General features: G+C 29.4%; 1 protein-coding gene across 1 annotated transcript in view; it reads right to left on the reverse strand.

Annotated features, from left to right (window-relative positions):
• Positions 1-11,194: 11,194 nt before the first annotated feature.
• LOC113555218 (growth hormone secretagogue receptor type 1-like) overlaps positions 11,195-16,530 on the reverse strand; it is a 148,093-nt gene continuing 142,757 nt past the window's right edge. Inside the window, exon 4 of the mRNA XM_026959603.1 lies at positions 11,195-13,949. Coding sequence (XP_026815404.1) covers positions 13,109-13,949 — 841 coding nt within the window. The 3' untranslated portion in view covers positions 11,195-13,108. The remainder of the gene's footprint in view (positions 13,950-16,530) is intronic.

The following is a 16,530-nucleotide window of genomic DNA, read 5'->3' on the forward strand; positions in this document are numbered from 1 at the left end:
CGGGCTGCGGACACAAAGAAAAAACACGCGTGCGCGCGCGCGCGCGACCGAAATGGCACGCGCACGTGCGCGTCGAAGATTAGTATATCGTATTGTCGTGTAAAATGACATAAGCCGCAGCTGTGCACGAGACCATATCTCGTCGTAATGTCATGATATTTGGGCGTCACTGCTTAATATTATATTATCGTCCGAAACGTACGCAGAGAAACCTCTAAATACCGGACACTCACGGTCGCGTAAATTTTTTCCACTTTTCGGAAGTGTCCGTCAGGAGAGATTTCATTGCATTGTATTTGGATGTTTTCGTGGATAATACAATATATTACAAATGACTTAAAGTAAAATTTTATTTTTTATATGGAAGTCGAACTGTGGTTATTTTAACGCACTACACTAATAATTTTTCGGTTAGATTTTAAGTTTCACCGGTTTAAATATCTCCAAAATATAAATTTCGAGAAAGAAATATAATATTTACCCAATATAAGGCATTAGTAAAATACGGTGAAATAAGCATTTGATAGTAATAGTGTTTGGCAGCGGCGTGGTGAACTTGAAATTATGGGCAAGTCTAATATTCCACCCACTTCACTGAAAAATCCGATAAAGGCATTTACTGTCGTTTTTTTTAACTACCTGTCATATTAAATTTAGCATTTACTAAATGTAATAATAGTTAATACTGAATAATTGCCCGTTGGTCTTTACCTTCTTAAAAAACTCAACAGCAGTCGTCTCGCCTTTCGGTTATCCCTTGGTCACGTAACAGTAGGTAGGTGATTGAAAATTTATAAAGTTTTTAATGTAATAGAAAATAGGCATTTTATGAGGTATTCTATAATGTTCATATACATTTTCAAGATATTGTGTTACATTATATAGTATATACCAATTTAATTACAAAAATTTAAGTTTGAATATAATTTGTAAAAATACTAAATAGGTTAATAAAACGATGATCATAGTGAAAATTCGAATCACATTCTCGGTTTTAAAAGGCCGTGAAATATTTAGGAAGAATCTATAAAATCTCTAATTTTAATTATATTACTGCATTCTAACTATTCCTGTGTTTTTAATCTAATTTACATTTTTAACACTGAGATTTCACCTATTTTTTTTTTCTATTGGAGATGTATGATATTATTTTCAGGCGATATCTTTTTTTTAAAATTATTTGACATTTGATTTTTTCAGAGATATTTTGACCGATCACCGTACGTATGATATTGTTATTGATTGGTGATTTAGTGAGATAACAATAATGTATAAGTAATCACATATTTATTACTTAATTAACTTTAAAAATATAAGCAAATAAAGTAGAACGAAAAAATAGATTATTGTAGTGCGTTAAATAAATCGTTCGACATAGTATACAATGTGTTTCCTTTTAAAATGAACGTTAGATACCTATTATGCTTACAGTTACATATTATTTAAATGGACTTTTCTGGGAGGAGGTGGACTAAAAATAAGAAATACTGAAATACACATTTTTAGTCTATTTTTGAAAATTTTAGACCATTTATTGTGCGCATGTACCATATAACTTGAATTTTTAACGAAAAAATGTATTTCCGATATTAAATTTGAATAAAACGAAATTCTGTGGATCTAAACTATAATTGATTGAATTATAACAAGTTAATAAAGTTAGGTTGAAAATTCGTAAAATTTGGAAAACCAAGGATGATTGTTGAAACATTTAATAATTTAGATTATAAATTGAAACTTAAATTCGTAATTTTTATCAATTTTGGTTTCAATGCCATAGCCCAAAATTAAAATGAAAATCGGTTTAAAAAAATCAATCTATCCGAATCTAGTGTTGAAAACACGCGTTATTGACGTTTAAACAAAATTCAAGTTATAATGCTCATGATCATAATAAAAAGGCTAAAAATTTTAAAATTTTAAAAAATTTGTATTTTCGAATTATTTTCTATCATAGGAAACACATTTAAGTATACCCTTCTCTATAATGTATAAAATGTATTTAAGAACGAGAATATGGACTTGTTGTGCATGTGTATAATATAATAAATAGTTATGTATCTGGAGCTGTAGATAACAATAATACATACCAATCTCGCTCGCGTAAAACTTAATAATATTTGGAGGGGTCAATATTATATATAATATTTTAAAGCAGCGTATTGCGCAAGCTATATGTTTTATCGTCACCAACGGGCACAATTTTGTACGAGCATGAATCTTCACGGGCAGATGATCAGCTCTTGATTTATGTAATTTGAGGCCTGGAGCGAAACAAAAATGTATAGGCTTCTTTCTACTTTATGTACAAGAGATTTTGACGTAACTACGAAATATAGAAGTATATAATAATAATAATATATTATATGATATTACATTTCTGTGTGATGTAGAGAATTTTTAGTTTTTAGATGTAAAAAACTACCGAGAAATAGTCATGAAAGGCGATATGTCGATACCATCAGTAATACACAGTGTATTTGTTTTTAATGTTTATTTTCTTTTGAAATGTGTTGAAAATCCATACATCGATCGCGTCAAACACAAAAAAATAACCCAATTGCAACAAATTAAATATATAATACTATTTTATTGTAGGTTCGGAAATCATAAGAATGAATAATATTAATATGTATATTTTGTTCGTATACGGTACCTTTTTAAATTCCACGAGTAGATTATAAAATTTTAAAAATGTACATTTCCCTTCAGAATTTTTCACTTAACGGTTAAGGCCTTACTTACATATCAGGAGACTGAGCAACGCCATAAACGAGCGCGACAATTGGTATGTATTATGTTTATTATAAGATTAATATTACAGCACAATATTGGTGTAGGCAATCTATAAGCTCCGAGTGACAGCCGCCGCCATACGATAATAATTTATTATTTTATTGTGTGCCATATGTTAAAATAAGCTGATCGAGAGACGTCAAATTGTCTGACTGAAAATGTGAATATTATACATAATAGCTATATTATTATGTACTTTCAAAGTACCTGCTGCGGCAATCTCCCGGAGCTTCTTTGTAAAACATAACAAAAATGTATTAATATTATACATGTATATAAATGGAAAAATTAAATGTATAAAATAAAGTAGATTTTCTTAATAATATAATATTTTAACGACAACAAGCGATAAGAACCCAAAACCGTTTGATCACGTATGAAAGGCAGTTTTAGCAATACGAGTATATTACGACAGTAAGTTATACTATTTTTATATATATATATATATATATAAATATATGACATGGTCGTGAACATACCGTGGCGGCGTATCTTGTACTCTAAGTAGGTTATTTATTATCGCATTGACTTCGATATGCATAAACAGAGGACTCAGGGTTGGACTGGACCTTTAGGATACCGAAAAATGAAATGTTTCAGCGAGCCAGTATTTATTGTACATAATCACTGGCCACGGGAGTCATACAAATAGTTTTAATATAAAATAGTAAAAAAAAAACTAGAAAAAGATTTTTTTTATCTAATCTAATATATGTAAATATGTTTATTAATTATTTCGAAAAGTAAGTACTGTTTAATTTCCCAATTCCCCTTCTTCTATTCATACAAGTATAATATACTTGATAAAAATGATAACTGTAGAAGAAACTCTCAGTTGCATTTTTTATATGCACACACGTTCAACTAAAAAACACATATATATATATATGAAACTACTCTAGTTCTATAATATTATTTTTTGGTTTGTGTTCACCCATGGTAATACCACCTATTTGGTTATTAATCTACCAGGTAGAAAGGATAATGTGAGTACGAGACCGCGTCATACATATATATTATATATACATAAATAGGAACATACATATTTTTTATACGTAAAAAGTATTTTTGTCTATTTACATTATTATAAACATTTTAATTGCGAAACTATTGCCATGTAAATGTTTAAAATGATATGGACGTCACGAAAACTGTACAAAAGACGAATACACATCACACAATATTATACTAAACACGAGAGCTGCACTTATTTATATTATATTAAAGGCAGTTTCTTACACGAAAACGAAAACAATACGATGTATATAGGGCCCGCAAATTTAGCAATAGATTTTTTTTTCGCATATATTATAATATTATCATAATAAATTATATATATTAATTTATATACTCGTTACGTATAGGTATTTATTATATAATCGTAATAATATATAGAAAACGCCATCGATTATGTTAATATTAATATTATTATTATTATTATTATACTAATATCGCGAACTATGATTTATTATCATTTAATATACTGCAGACATAATCATATTATATCTTAATGTCATATAATGATAGGTATTATGAAACGCAAAGCCCGTATTAAAAAAACAATACGAGAACCGCAACAGTGCAATGAGCGACGCTAAGCGATCGCCTCCAGAAAACCGATGAGCCATTTTACGTATACAAAAAAATAAAATAATAAAATAATAAATAACAACATATTATACAAAAGCGTCTATATGTATATTATATACAGGCTACGGAAAAATAATAATGCAATTTAAGTGCATATTATAATATTGTAAATTTGTATAGTAATAATAATAATAATAATAATAATAATAATAATAATAGTAACAATATGATTCTCAATCGTGTCACTTTTGTAATATTTCATTCGCTCGTAATTATGACGCATTACCTATATAATAATAATAATTAAAGCTTGCCCAAGCCGCAATTGTACGATCAGCTGCTATGAAATATAATAATGTATAAACTTATAAACGAACACATCATATTACATATATATTATTATTATAAAGGCATAGCTTTTAATATTATAGACTTGAAATAAGAAATATTTGTAACCTTAAAACGTGAAAGAGAGAAATAGAGAAGAACGTGTTTCAGTCGGCCGTGATGATAAAACACAAAAAATGTATAATACAACAGAGCGTCAGCAGACGAGGCGCGTGCGACTCTCGTACCGATTTTTCCGACCGTCGGCCAATACTATAATTTTACGCACATGTGATAATAATATGTTTCTGTTCATCAAACAATACGTAAATTATAAATTTATTTAAATCACTTTGGTCTTTTAAAAATCGATACGGTTCACACGTGTGTAGGGTGTATGTTATTTTAATTATAGGCGTTACACGTATATTATATTATAGTTGGTGATAACTCCGTTGCGGATATTTTTGTGATATTAAATATTTTTACACAATAATAACAATAAATGATGACATGCACGTCAAAATAGTATTAGTTTGGCGTAACGCATACAATACATTCACATAGGCTAAGTATAGTAATTGTTTTACAGTCAAAATATATATAAAGCATAGAAAACAGTGACGGATCTATGGAAGGGGTTACGAGAGTGAAGTTAATATAATATAAAATATCCCATTCGTGCTTTAAAAAAAATATCGCAGGCACGTCTAGGAAATCGAATATTCTGTGTTTCGTTAAAATGTTTAATATCATAATATATTACATGTTCATAAAAGTTGAACTTCCCTACCCCCTTCTGACCCCAGAGAAAGTCCTAAATCCGTCACTGTTAGAAAATCAATATAGTATTATGTAATAATATGACAATAATATAGATCGCATGGCGAAAGCGCCGCAGAATATATGTAGGTACACAAGTATATTCTAGCTAAAGCAGCTAGTCATTTTATTCGGATAATAAATAAAGCCTATATGTTATGACAGTGCTAATGTAAGACGTAAATAAAATAAATAATTAATAAAAAAAAATTAATAATAATCAAATACTACCGTTTTATACATATTTTTTTTTTTTAGATTCCTTCGTCGGCCTTAGACTCTTCGTTGCGTTGAGCTATATAATATTATAATATTATAATATAGTGCAGAGAGAGAGTAAACACACTCTCATTCTCTGTTTCAGTATATTATATTACATTTACAAAATATACGTTGCATGTAAACTGTAATGTGGGTAAATGCGGCAAATGCGTGTTACTACAAAATACTACATATTTATATGCGATGCAAATTTAGTTGATCTTATAAACGCTGCAATTGCCTGTCGCTGAATTAATACTAAATAGGTGTCGGTAGGACTCGGGCAGATATTCACATATTATATAGTGTATCCACAAGGGTCGCTGAAGGCGTATCAGACGTTTCGTAAATTTAGATATAAATATATATATATACGTCCTATACATTTCAATTGTTTGTGGATCGATCTATATCTACATAATAAATATAGTCAATTCTTCGAAAAAAAATTTCCTTCAGATTTCGCGCCAGCACAAGGTATGGTTCTATACAATTATACATCCTTTTAAAATCAGTTTTTCCGTATACTAAATATTAAGATAACACATATAATACGAAGTAGGTATACAATGCACCAAATAATAGTTATTATTATAAGCCATACATCATAATAATCATCAAAAATCATTCTTATATCCCATAATACGGCCGATTATCGCGGGTTACTCAAACCTCAAATATGATATATTGGATATAAACAATTTTTCATCAAACGCCATGACACTTATTATAGTCGACTCGAATTTTTTGTTTTTCACTTATACTTAGGGTCTTCGATAGAGGTCGACTATGTATCATCTTTGATATGGTATCAGCAGCAGTGATGTCACTAGGGTTTATTTTCAAAGAAGGGGTTGTTTAAATTTTAACCCTTTGATATAATTAGAACACTAATCATTAGCTAGTATGCGTTATTATAACGATTTGTATAAGTTATTACCATATTTTAGCGTGTTAAAAACCTCACGCACTTGTTGATTTGTGATTTTGGCTGACATATTATATATTATTATTTAATGAACATAAATAGAAAAGGAAAACAGCATATTTTTTTTACATATTATGTATATGTATGATAAAGATAGAATATATATATGTATAACAAGTATATATATAGATCGTATGTATAATAATATTATAATAATTTTGATTTATTTTAATCTCAGATGTGGTAAACGTGTGGCACGGATATAGTAGTATATAATAGGCACTTGCATAATAATATATAGTAATATAATAATAATGAAGTATAAATAAATAATGTGACAGCATAAAACAATTACGAACATACACAATAATATAAGTAATATATGATACTAAACATAACTTTTATACTTTTTGTCAATTTGTATAGAGTAAATAATACGTATCGGTCTAGTATTGGATAATAAACAATATAAAACAATATATATATACCTAACAGTATAGTTATAAATTCTAATAGGTAAAATAAATTATTATATTATGTTGTGCACAAAAATTGAATACAAAAAAAAAAATAGTCATTCTTATATATAGCTAAAATATAATACAATAAAATTATAATACTAAGTATTTACCATAATAATATTGTAACAGTGCGTTAGGTAAAAAATAAAAATTAATAGTATGTATATAAATAATAATATTATCGGAGTAAACGGTGGGCGACGGCGGTATAATACACAATAGGTAATCACTAATCAATAACATATCGTAAATACGTGTATTATATTATAATATTTAAGTACAATAAATAATAATAATAATAATAATTATAAATAATAGACTTTCTTAGTGACTAGTCGAGTTAATATCGCGTTTTTCGATGGATCGATAATAATATATAATACATTTTAATAAAAATAATACCTACTTGATCAATGACGTACGTCTGTATGATATAAAATTATCTTTGATGGTCGTGAGATTATAGTTTTAAATTAAAATCAAGCCGGGAACAACGATTGAAAGTTTTATAATATTTGAAAAAAAAAATTCTCAATCAAATTAGGCCGTTGTTCTATCGGTTTAAATTGGACTCCGCAGTCGACATCAAAGAAATCGAAAAATGCACATAAAAAGTTATTATTGATTCGCTTACAAAACGTATCATTCGGATTCATCAATCTTCCTATCCTCTACACCTATAAATATTTTCAAACGTGATTCGTTTTTTTTTTCATAAAGTTTTTCCAAAAAAATCGACGGGTAATTTATTTTTCTTATAAAGTTGTACATGATATTATACTGCGATTTTATTTCTCAAGCACTTTACTTTTTTTATACCTATGATTTATAATAAAATAATATTATAGAAATGAAAAACTAACAGCGATTTCGGTGTTGATAATTTTGTTGATTAAACGACTACGCGTAATAACAATACTTAATACTTGTCTTAATACGTCGAAATGTTACCTCATCAATATAGAGATAAGTAAAGCCCAGATTTATATGTAGAGTGAATTATTTTTCGGATATTCTAGGACTATGTATTCCAAGTAGATAAAGGTGAAACATTTAATTTGCATTTTTTTTAAGGTTTTTTTATTTTAAAGGAATCTTTTTAAACATTTTAGGGCCATTTTATGAATTTTTAGTACATACATCGAAATATTGTTTTCATAATATTTAACATTGTTAAAGTATTTATAATTCGTATCAAATGTAAATCGTTCTCTATATAAATGCGGCGGTAACATCTTTATTTCTAGCGATTATCGATGGTGTCTTACAAGAGCTTAAACAAATTTATAACTAATTGATCAGTTGGAGATGCATTGCGAATGAATTTATTTTCATATGCTGTTTATTTATTGCACGTGTGTAAATTCAGTTTTTTTGTTAGTTTGTGATAATAAGATAAAGATTGTTAAAAATACCAAAAGTTAAACATAAACCATCGTTTTCCTATCGCTTGGTAGTTTCAGGTCTGTAAAAAAATATTTGTAATTTTTTATGAGCATTATTACGTTTAAAATGTATTTTTTTAGTTTTTAAGGTATTTAAATCTGGGCCTTAGTAATAAGCTTGTCGGACATTTGTTGCTCTTTCAGGAACCGCACGCTGAGACAAATAAAAGAAATAGTATAAAATCAACAAACGTACGTCTTATAACTGTATAACATGTGTATAGAGGACCAATCGTCGTGCACTTATTTCATAATATATTATAATATGTACATAATTTATTATTTAGCTGTACAGGAATGTCAAATGGACTAACAAAATGTGACCGTCGCATAATATTCCTATTTCAGTGATTGACAGGAAGATGTAACTCGATGGCGAATATTACACTCGTGATAAAATAATAACTACGCGTGAAAATATGTGTGTATTATATGCTATACATATATACACTATCTATTGTATAAAATACATGATTTGTGGCTTAATACGTTTAAAGCACGCTTTTCAACTGAACACTTGAAAGTTTAGGGTGCAGTACCATAGTACGAGTATATTATAATAGTTTTATTATAATATTATAATACTATTTTATGAACGCGGTGCATGTTTTTCAAACGAGGTGGGCGTTTTTTCGACTATTTATGCGGACGGGTATAAACCACGCAAAATAAGTGAAATAAATAATTAAAACGCGTGAAGACAAAACGGCATCACGCGTTTCGTTATAATTTAATAATTTACATGTATTTGACGGTAGCAAACAAACAACAAAATAACAACGTGCGTAATATATTTCATTTATATATTGCTGCTACATAATATAATATACAATATACCTATATAATATTTATGCACGAACTTTTAATTGAATTGTTAAAATATGATTTTAGTTGAAAAAATAAAATTATTGTAACCTTTTTTAACCAGAAGTTGATCGAGATTATAATATTATACGGGTATCAATTTAGTGTTGAGTAAACAACAGTAATGACGGTTCAGCGGGTTCTTACGATAAACAGGGTGATTTACTCAGATATGCTCACCCTTAACAAGTTTCTATGTATTTTTATTCCCAAAATTCGGTTTTTCATACCTTTCAAAGAATGTCCAGAAGCGCTAAAAACGGCGGATACCTAGTTCTCATTTGGCCGAAAAGGTTTATATCACTTTACGATTTTCTTTAAACTTTGTAAACAATCTAAGTAATTAATTAAAAATATATGATTTTTAAGTTTAATTTAGATTTAAAAATCAGAATCTGAATAAATGTATAAAGTGTTTAATTCATAATCATATGAGTATGCTTAATGAATCACTATGTATGGATATTAGAAAAAGAGAGTAAGTTACTGAAAAATTATTTTGGTTTATTTAAATTTGTTAAAGTCACGTTTCACTCTTGGACATTTATGTCTTTAATGACGTGACGACTCCGTATATGCTCAAATAGTCTAATATTGTCTTTAGTCGTTATTGAAACAGTGACAAAATATAAAATATTGTACAACCATCAATACGCGTTCGCGAACTTAATATGGTTAAATAGAATAGTAATTAGAATAATTTTATATTAAAATAGATAAATGTCGATATTATTTAAACGTGTCGTTGTAATAAAAATATTATGATTTATGGTGTATCGAGAAATGAAAGAAAAAAAAAACTTGTAGATAGATACCTTTATTTTATTATCATAGTTAGACTATTATTACCAAAAATCATAATGTACAACATTTGGAGTTCTAATAAACTAAGAACATTTTTATTGCTTTCGTAGATTTGCCGTCTGCCGTTATAAAATTGCCACCATAGATAATGTAACTAAATTATTTAGAAAGTATTCAAAATCTCGAAAATTGACAAATTAGTTTGTATTTAGAACTTATATAACATTTTAATTTGAATAATACCTAAGGTTTGAAAATGTAATACAATATATACCCAAGCACTGATTTGAAAATATTGAAAATCCATGCACACAGTTTTATTTGATAAGCGATTTATGTTAAATATTCCGTCTCCTTTTCTTAGAAATATTTTTTTGTATACCCATAATGATTTATTGTTTTTATTGAATTCAAACAGATTATGCCACGGGCACAAGTTCTTCAGATTTATTTAGTCAGTATTTTGTTCAAGCTAGCACTTCGTAGAAAATAAGAACGATTTATTTTCAGTCAAAATATTTACATAGTGGTAAATATTAATAAGAAAATATTACATAGTGCTTTTTATTTACATTTTGAATACACCTATTTATAAAAAAAAAAAGAATCATCAATTTTTGTTGGTGTGGGGTGTAGGTTTGAAATACTATTGAATGGGTTAAGCTTAGAAGAGGGGTCCACTAATTGGTAAATGCATATTATGTTATTAACAATTAGTCAGTGTACCTATTCCGTATTCGTATTGTAATAATAATATATTAAAAAATATTATTTATATCCAAAAAAAAAAATGCATAAAACCAAAATTGTTTATTATACGAGAAATTTAACACCGGAGTAATAATATAAAATTCCGTTTCGTACTTATATATTTTATTATTGTATTTGTTGTTATTTTTACTTGTTACTGTTGTTATTATTTTATTTAATCTATCCGTATTTGAAGCTCGAAAGTGGTGAAAAAGTTTATGGTTTTAGCAGCAGTTACTTTCCGTAGACATAATATATATATATATATAAATTATAAGGCGTGCGATTGTGTCATACTTGTATGATAAATCAAAAATGTAGGTTATAAAATATTAGAAAAAAAATCTAAAACTGATAGCAAAAGAGTTTGAAGGCTGCGCTAGGCCGTATATTTTATTGTCCATCGCATTATTAAATACTGTTATGTATGATTATAATAATAATATTGTAATATTGTTTATGAAAAAGTATTTTCTGCATTTGTTAGAAAACTTGATGGCGTATACAAATAGGGGCTTACTGCCAATAGCCGAGAATATTACAATAATTATTGATTATAAAAGTAATATGTAATATTTTTACAGTCTATAACGATAAATAAATATCGTTTATTTAGATGTGAAAATCTGTTTGAAACACGATAACAATATATAATATATAATATATATACACAATACGATTGAATTAAAATTTAAATTGAACATGACGAACGGAACCTTTTTTTTCAGGTGCAATTTTCGATTTATTCAATCGATAAAAAAAAATAAATGCACATGACTACATAATCGATGTAAATATTATGAAATTAGAATTATTAAAATTTCCAATTGCTGTTTAATATAATATTCTATAGTGATAAACATTTTTGAGTCTACGGCAGGAACACGAACGAGGCGAGACATTTTTATCTTGTACTGTTGCTGTTTGCTGTTTTTCCTGGCGAATGAGCACCTCAATCGAAGTTCTGCACTTTTATTATTTCGTTGTTTGATAAAAGTTTGAAAAAACTTTAACAGTACCGCAAAAATGCTATATTATGTATCTATTTATGTACCTATAATCGTAAATTCGTAACGATTTCGATTTTAATGTCACACATATGCACACTTTACGTAATATTATGTAGGTATCTGAAGAAATCTGCAACGGTCCATTGAACCTTGTAGGGTCATAAACTTTTTAAAATTAAACAAATATGAATGAGTAAAAGTTAAAAATACTAAATCCTATTTAATAATAATAATAATAATACGATAACGACAATTCGACTAGATATGCGACTCGAAGTCGGAACGAGAGACTATCGAGCGGCCGGGCCAAAACGACAATAACATATTATTATAAGTACATAAATTAAAAAAAAAAAATGAATCTAAGATAGTTTGGTTACCCATCAACTAATAATGATAGGATGTCTTACCTACTAAAAAACTCGATTCTTACCACTACGGGTGGATACAATTTTACAGTGTTTCTTTTTAAACATCGCGGTCAAAGTTTCTCAGAAAAAAACTTTAATGATCAATATTTCATTGGTTTATAATTAATATAATTGTACAAATTTATTTTTAATAATAAAGTGCTTATCGATTCACCAGAGATGGATCGCGGCCCACCAGTGAGCTTACTCGTTCGAGAAACACTGTAGAATCTATCCCGTAATACTCGTATGGTAGGTTTTACAAATCGCTTAATCATCGTATTGTCGTATTTTTATAAATCGAGAAATCTGTTGTCGCGGCTATTTCATTTGACTGGCATTCTACAACTGTTATCATCGCAAGTCGATGGGTCACCCCACAACAGGTACTATCTCAAATCGTGGTACAATCGTATAATATTATTTATAATTACGATACAATCACTGCAGTTATGGTTTACAATATATAAAAATATATACATAAATCTCAGCACAATATCTGAGAACCAATAAGAATTTACGAATTATTAAATTATAGTTTGCGGAAAGCAGTCAGCGCCGGAGGTGGCGGCGGCGGTGGTCATACAAAACTCTCTTTGAGATGATCGTCGTCGACCTGCAGATGCGTCTTGACGCCGCGGTGACGGCCGAGCAGGGCGGTGACGACTGCCGCGGCCGTGCTGGTGACGTCGACATGCCGCCGGGCCGAACCGTTCCGCGTGCCGTTACCGCATACGGCGGTGCGCGTCTGTGGTCCGCTACACGACCTCGACAGCGTAGTGGTAAGGGTGCCGGTGTGCCGGAGCCGGAACACGTCCCGGCGGCGTCCGCGACGCCTGCGCCTGCGCCCGCCGCACCCGGTGACGCCGCAACCGCCTGCAGTGCTGTCGTCGTAGCTGTCGTAGCCGTCGTCGACGCCACCGCTACCGCACTGGGACCGGCAGAGCTTGCAGAAGCCGCGCCGGAACTTTGACGACATCAGGTTGTACAGGATCGGATTGACGGCCGAGTTCAGGTAGACCATGACCCGGGACGTGTACAGTATGATGTAGTAGTGCTTGAGGCCCAGGTCCAGGAACGTGTGCTCCGGCACCAGTATGATCCACATGGTGAACACGCGGAACGGGAGCAGGCACACGAAGAAGGACAGCACGACGGTGGCCAGCATGAGCACCACCTGTCGGCGGGCGCGCTGGTTGCACGCGCTGTCCGTGCAGCTGGTGCCCGGGTCGGCCATCAGGTGCGCCGCGATCACCGTGTACAAGACGACCAGCACGAAAAGCGGTATCACGAAGAACGCGCCGATGATGGTCACGAAGAACGCTATCGGCCAGAACGTGTTGGCTTTGGTCAGGCACACCGGCACCTTGGTACCGTCGATGTAGTCCATTTGCGTGTATTCTGAGATCATCGTGATCGGACTGCGAACAGAAGAACAAAAACAAAAACAAAAAACAAAAATATGCGATTGTACGTTCTTTGATGATCGGACGATCACAGCATAATAATGACAATTACAAACACCACCACAACAACAACAACAACAACAACAAAAATAACAATTATAACATAATATATGGGTATTAAGCGTGTGAGTAGTATAATTTGCAGTTTACATACTATTATCGTATAATACAAGTCACGTAAGTATAAAGCATAATATATAAGGCGACCAACGTCCCGTTTAAAATGGGATCGTTACATTTTTGAGGACCATGACCGTTTGTCGCGATAGAGTTCAAATGGGATATTTTAATACCGTTTTTAGAATAAAAGTTCCATTTCAACCGTGTTATCATAATATCATATAGGTACAGTAGAACTTCGATTATCCGAACGCCAATCATCCGGACGTCCAGTTAACCGGACGAGAAAAAAAGCTTTTTTTGGTTTTAAAATATGTCACATATTATAATTAAGGCTTATTTTGTTTCAGTTAAATATATAATAAAATTATTTGTTTATGGTTACGAATTTTAAATTGTATTACATATATGTTAATAATAAATACATATATACAATATATTCATACAGTTATATAACTTTTGATACATCATACGTCAATCATCCGGATATTTGCTTATCCGGACCACCCTTGACATTAATTAGTCCGGATAATCGGAGTTCTACTGTACTATGTTATATGGTGCGGGTGAAAGAAAAACCCCTTACATGAATACAAATCAACATGGTTTATAGTTTTATAACATTGAAATGTTTTTAGATCAGAGTTACAAATTATATTAATATATTTTTTTCTCATATAACTATCATCGGGTGCTAACGAACAATAAATTGTGAGCAATAATCATGTGAACAAGTATGAGATGTGTAATATTGGCGTATCGTACAGTATAATTATGAACCAGTACAGCCGCCACTCTTTCTAATAACTATATTTTAACTAATAAACTTGCAAACACTAACTAAAAGTTTTTTTTAAAAATAAAACAATTATAAACAATTTTAGAGGTATTTTTTTTATAGAGTATAAACAAAATAATGTTCGTCCCGATTGATTTTTCTTATATAAATATGATCATTTGAGTATAATAAATAATATATTTATATCCATATAATTGTATATCTATATAATATATAATATAATAATATATACAAAGCACTATAGTCAATACCTATTTTTATTTGTGTCGCAATATTAAATATTAATTGAATACATCATGTTTGAACTGTAATATAATATTATGAGTATAATAGTAAAATATATTATCATTATTTTTTCTTAACTTTGAAGATATTACATTGTAGAAATCAAATACCATATTACAGTAGAGAGAAAATCGATTTAGGAGTTGTTCATTATAATTTTAATACTGTGTCTTGAGCACATTGCGCGCTTTTATACGAATTACAAATATTTATAAAATATTTTTATTATTTATTTATAACATATACATTATAATATAACATATACAATAGAGCTGCTGTGATGCACTTCGTACATACGATTCACTAAAATAAAATGTGTAACTGTTGATGTTCAAATTTTAAGATGTTTCACCTGTTGAAAAATACTAGTCAGTGTTTCAGGCGTAAATTTAAACAAGACAACGTTTTTTAAAAATAAAAAGTGATGTAACCGATAAAAACAATTTTTGATTTTAATTTATTTTTTTGTCAAATATGTACGAAAGCAGCAAAACGTGATATTTTTCGATGTTACGTTATAAAAGCAAAATATCATAGATTTATAACAATCATGATTGCAATAAATAATAATACAACTATTTTATACTTTATCGAATGACGTAGAATACTTGATAGTGATATTCTTATATGTTCTAATTCTACGAGTGATATTTCCGGAATTATATTCAAAAACTGTCATTTAGTTTTATTTTTTTATGACACATTGACGTTAAATTTATTGTATTTTGAACTGTATATAATCATATAACTTTATTTTATTATAATACAGCAATTTTTCTCATTTAATATTTATTTTTATTTTCAAATTTCATTGATTCTCAAGAAATTATAATATATATTATTATACATTGGATTGACGAGATTAAATTTTAATGAGAGTTTTTAAATTTTTTTATAATACGTTTATTTATTTATATATATTTTTTAAATTTTATATAAAATACTTATTTAGTACAATAACAGTATATGAGAAAAAAAAGAATAATCTAATAATTATTTATGAAGAAGCTAACTATTAATGACATTTTTTGGAATTGTTTAACGCATTGAACATTTTTCATAATTTTTCTAAATCATTAAAAAAGACTTATTTTCATACAATTTTTAATATATTTTCAGTCATCTAATCTATTTATTTTTTTTTTTGAAAATAATTATGTTATGACGATTATCGTATTATATAAGTTTTATCAATTTAGGTATCTATTTTTTCATTTAATATCAATACATTAAGGTAACGCGGCGTCCTGATTAGGCAATTTAGCTACATCAGTTTCGTGTGGTTTTTTTTTATCTACATAATATTAATTAATTAAACTATATTGTTGTAGT

This window comes from Rhopalosiphum maidis, chromosome 2, assembly GCF_003676215.2.
Source record: "Rhopalosiphum maidis isolate BTI-1 chromosome 2, ASM367621v3, whole genome shotgun sequence".
Lineage (NCBI taxonomy): Eukaryota > Metazoa > Arthropoda > Insecta > Hemiptera > Aphididae > Rhopalosiphum > Rhopalosiphum maidis.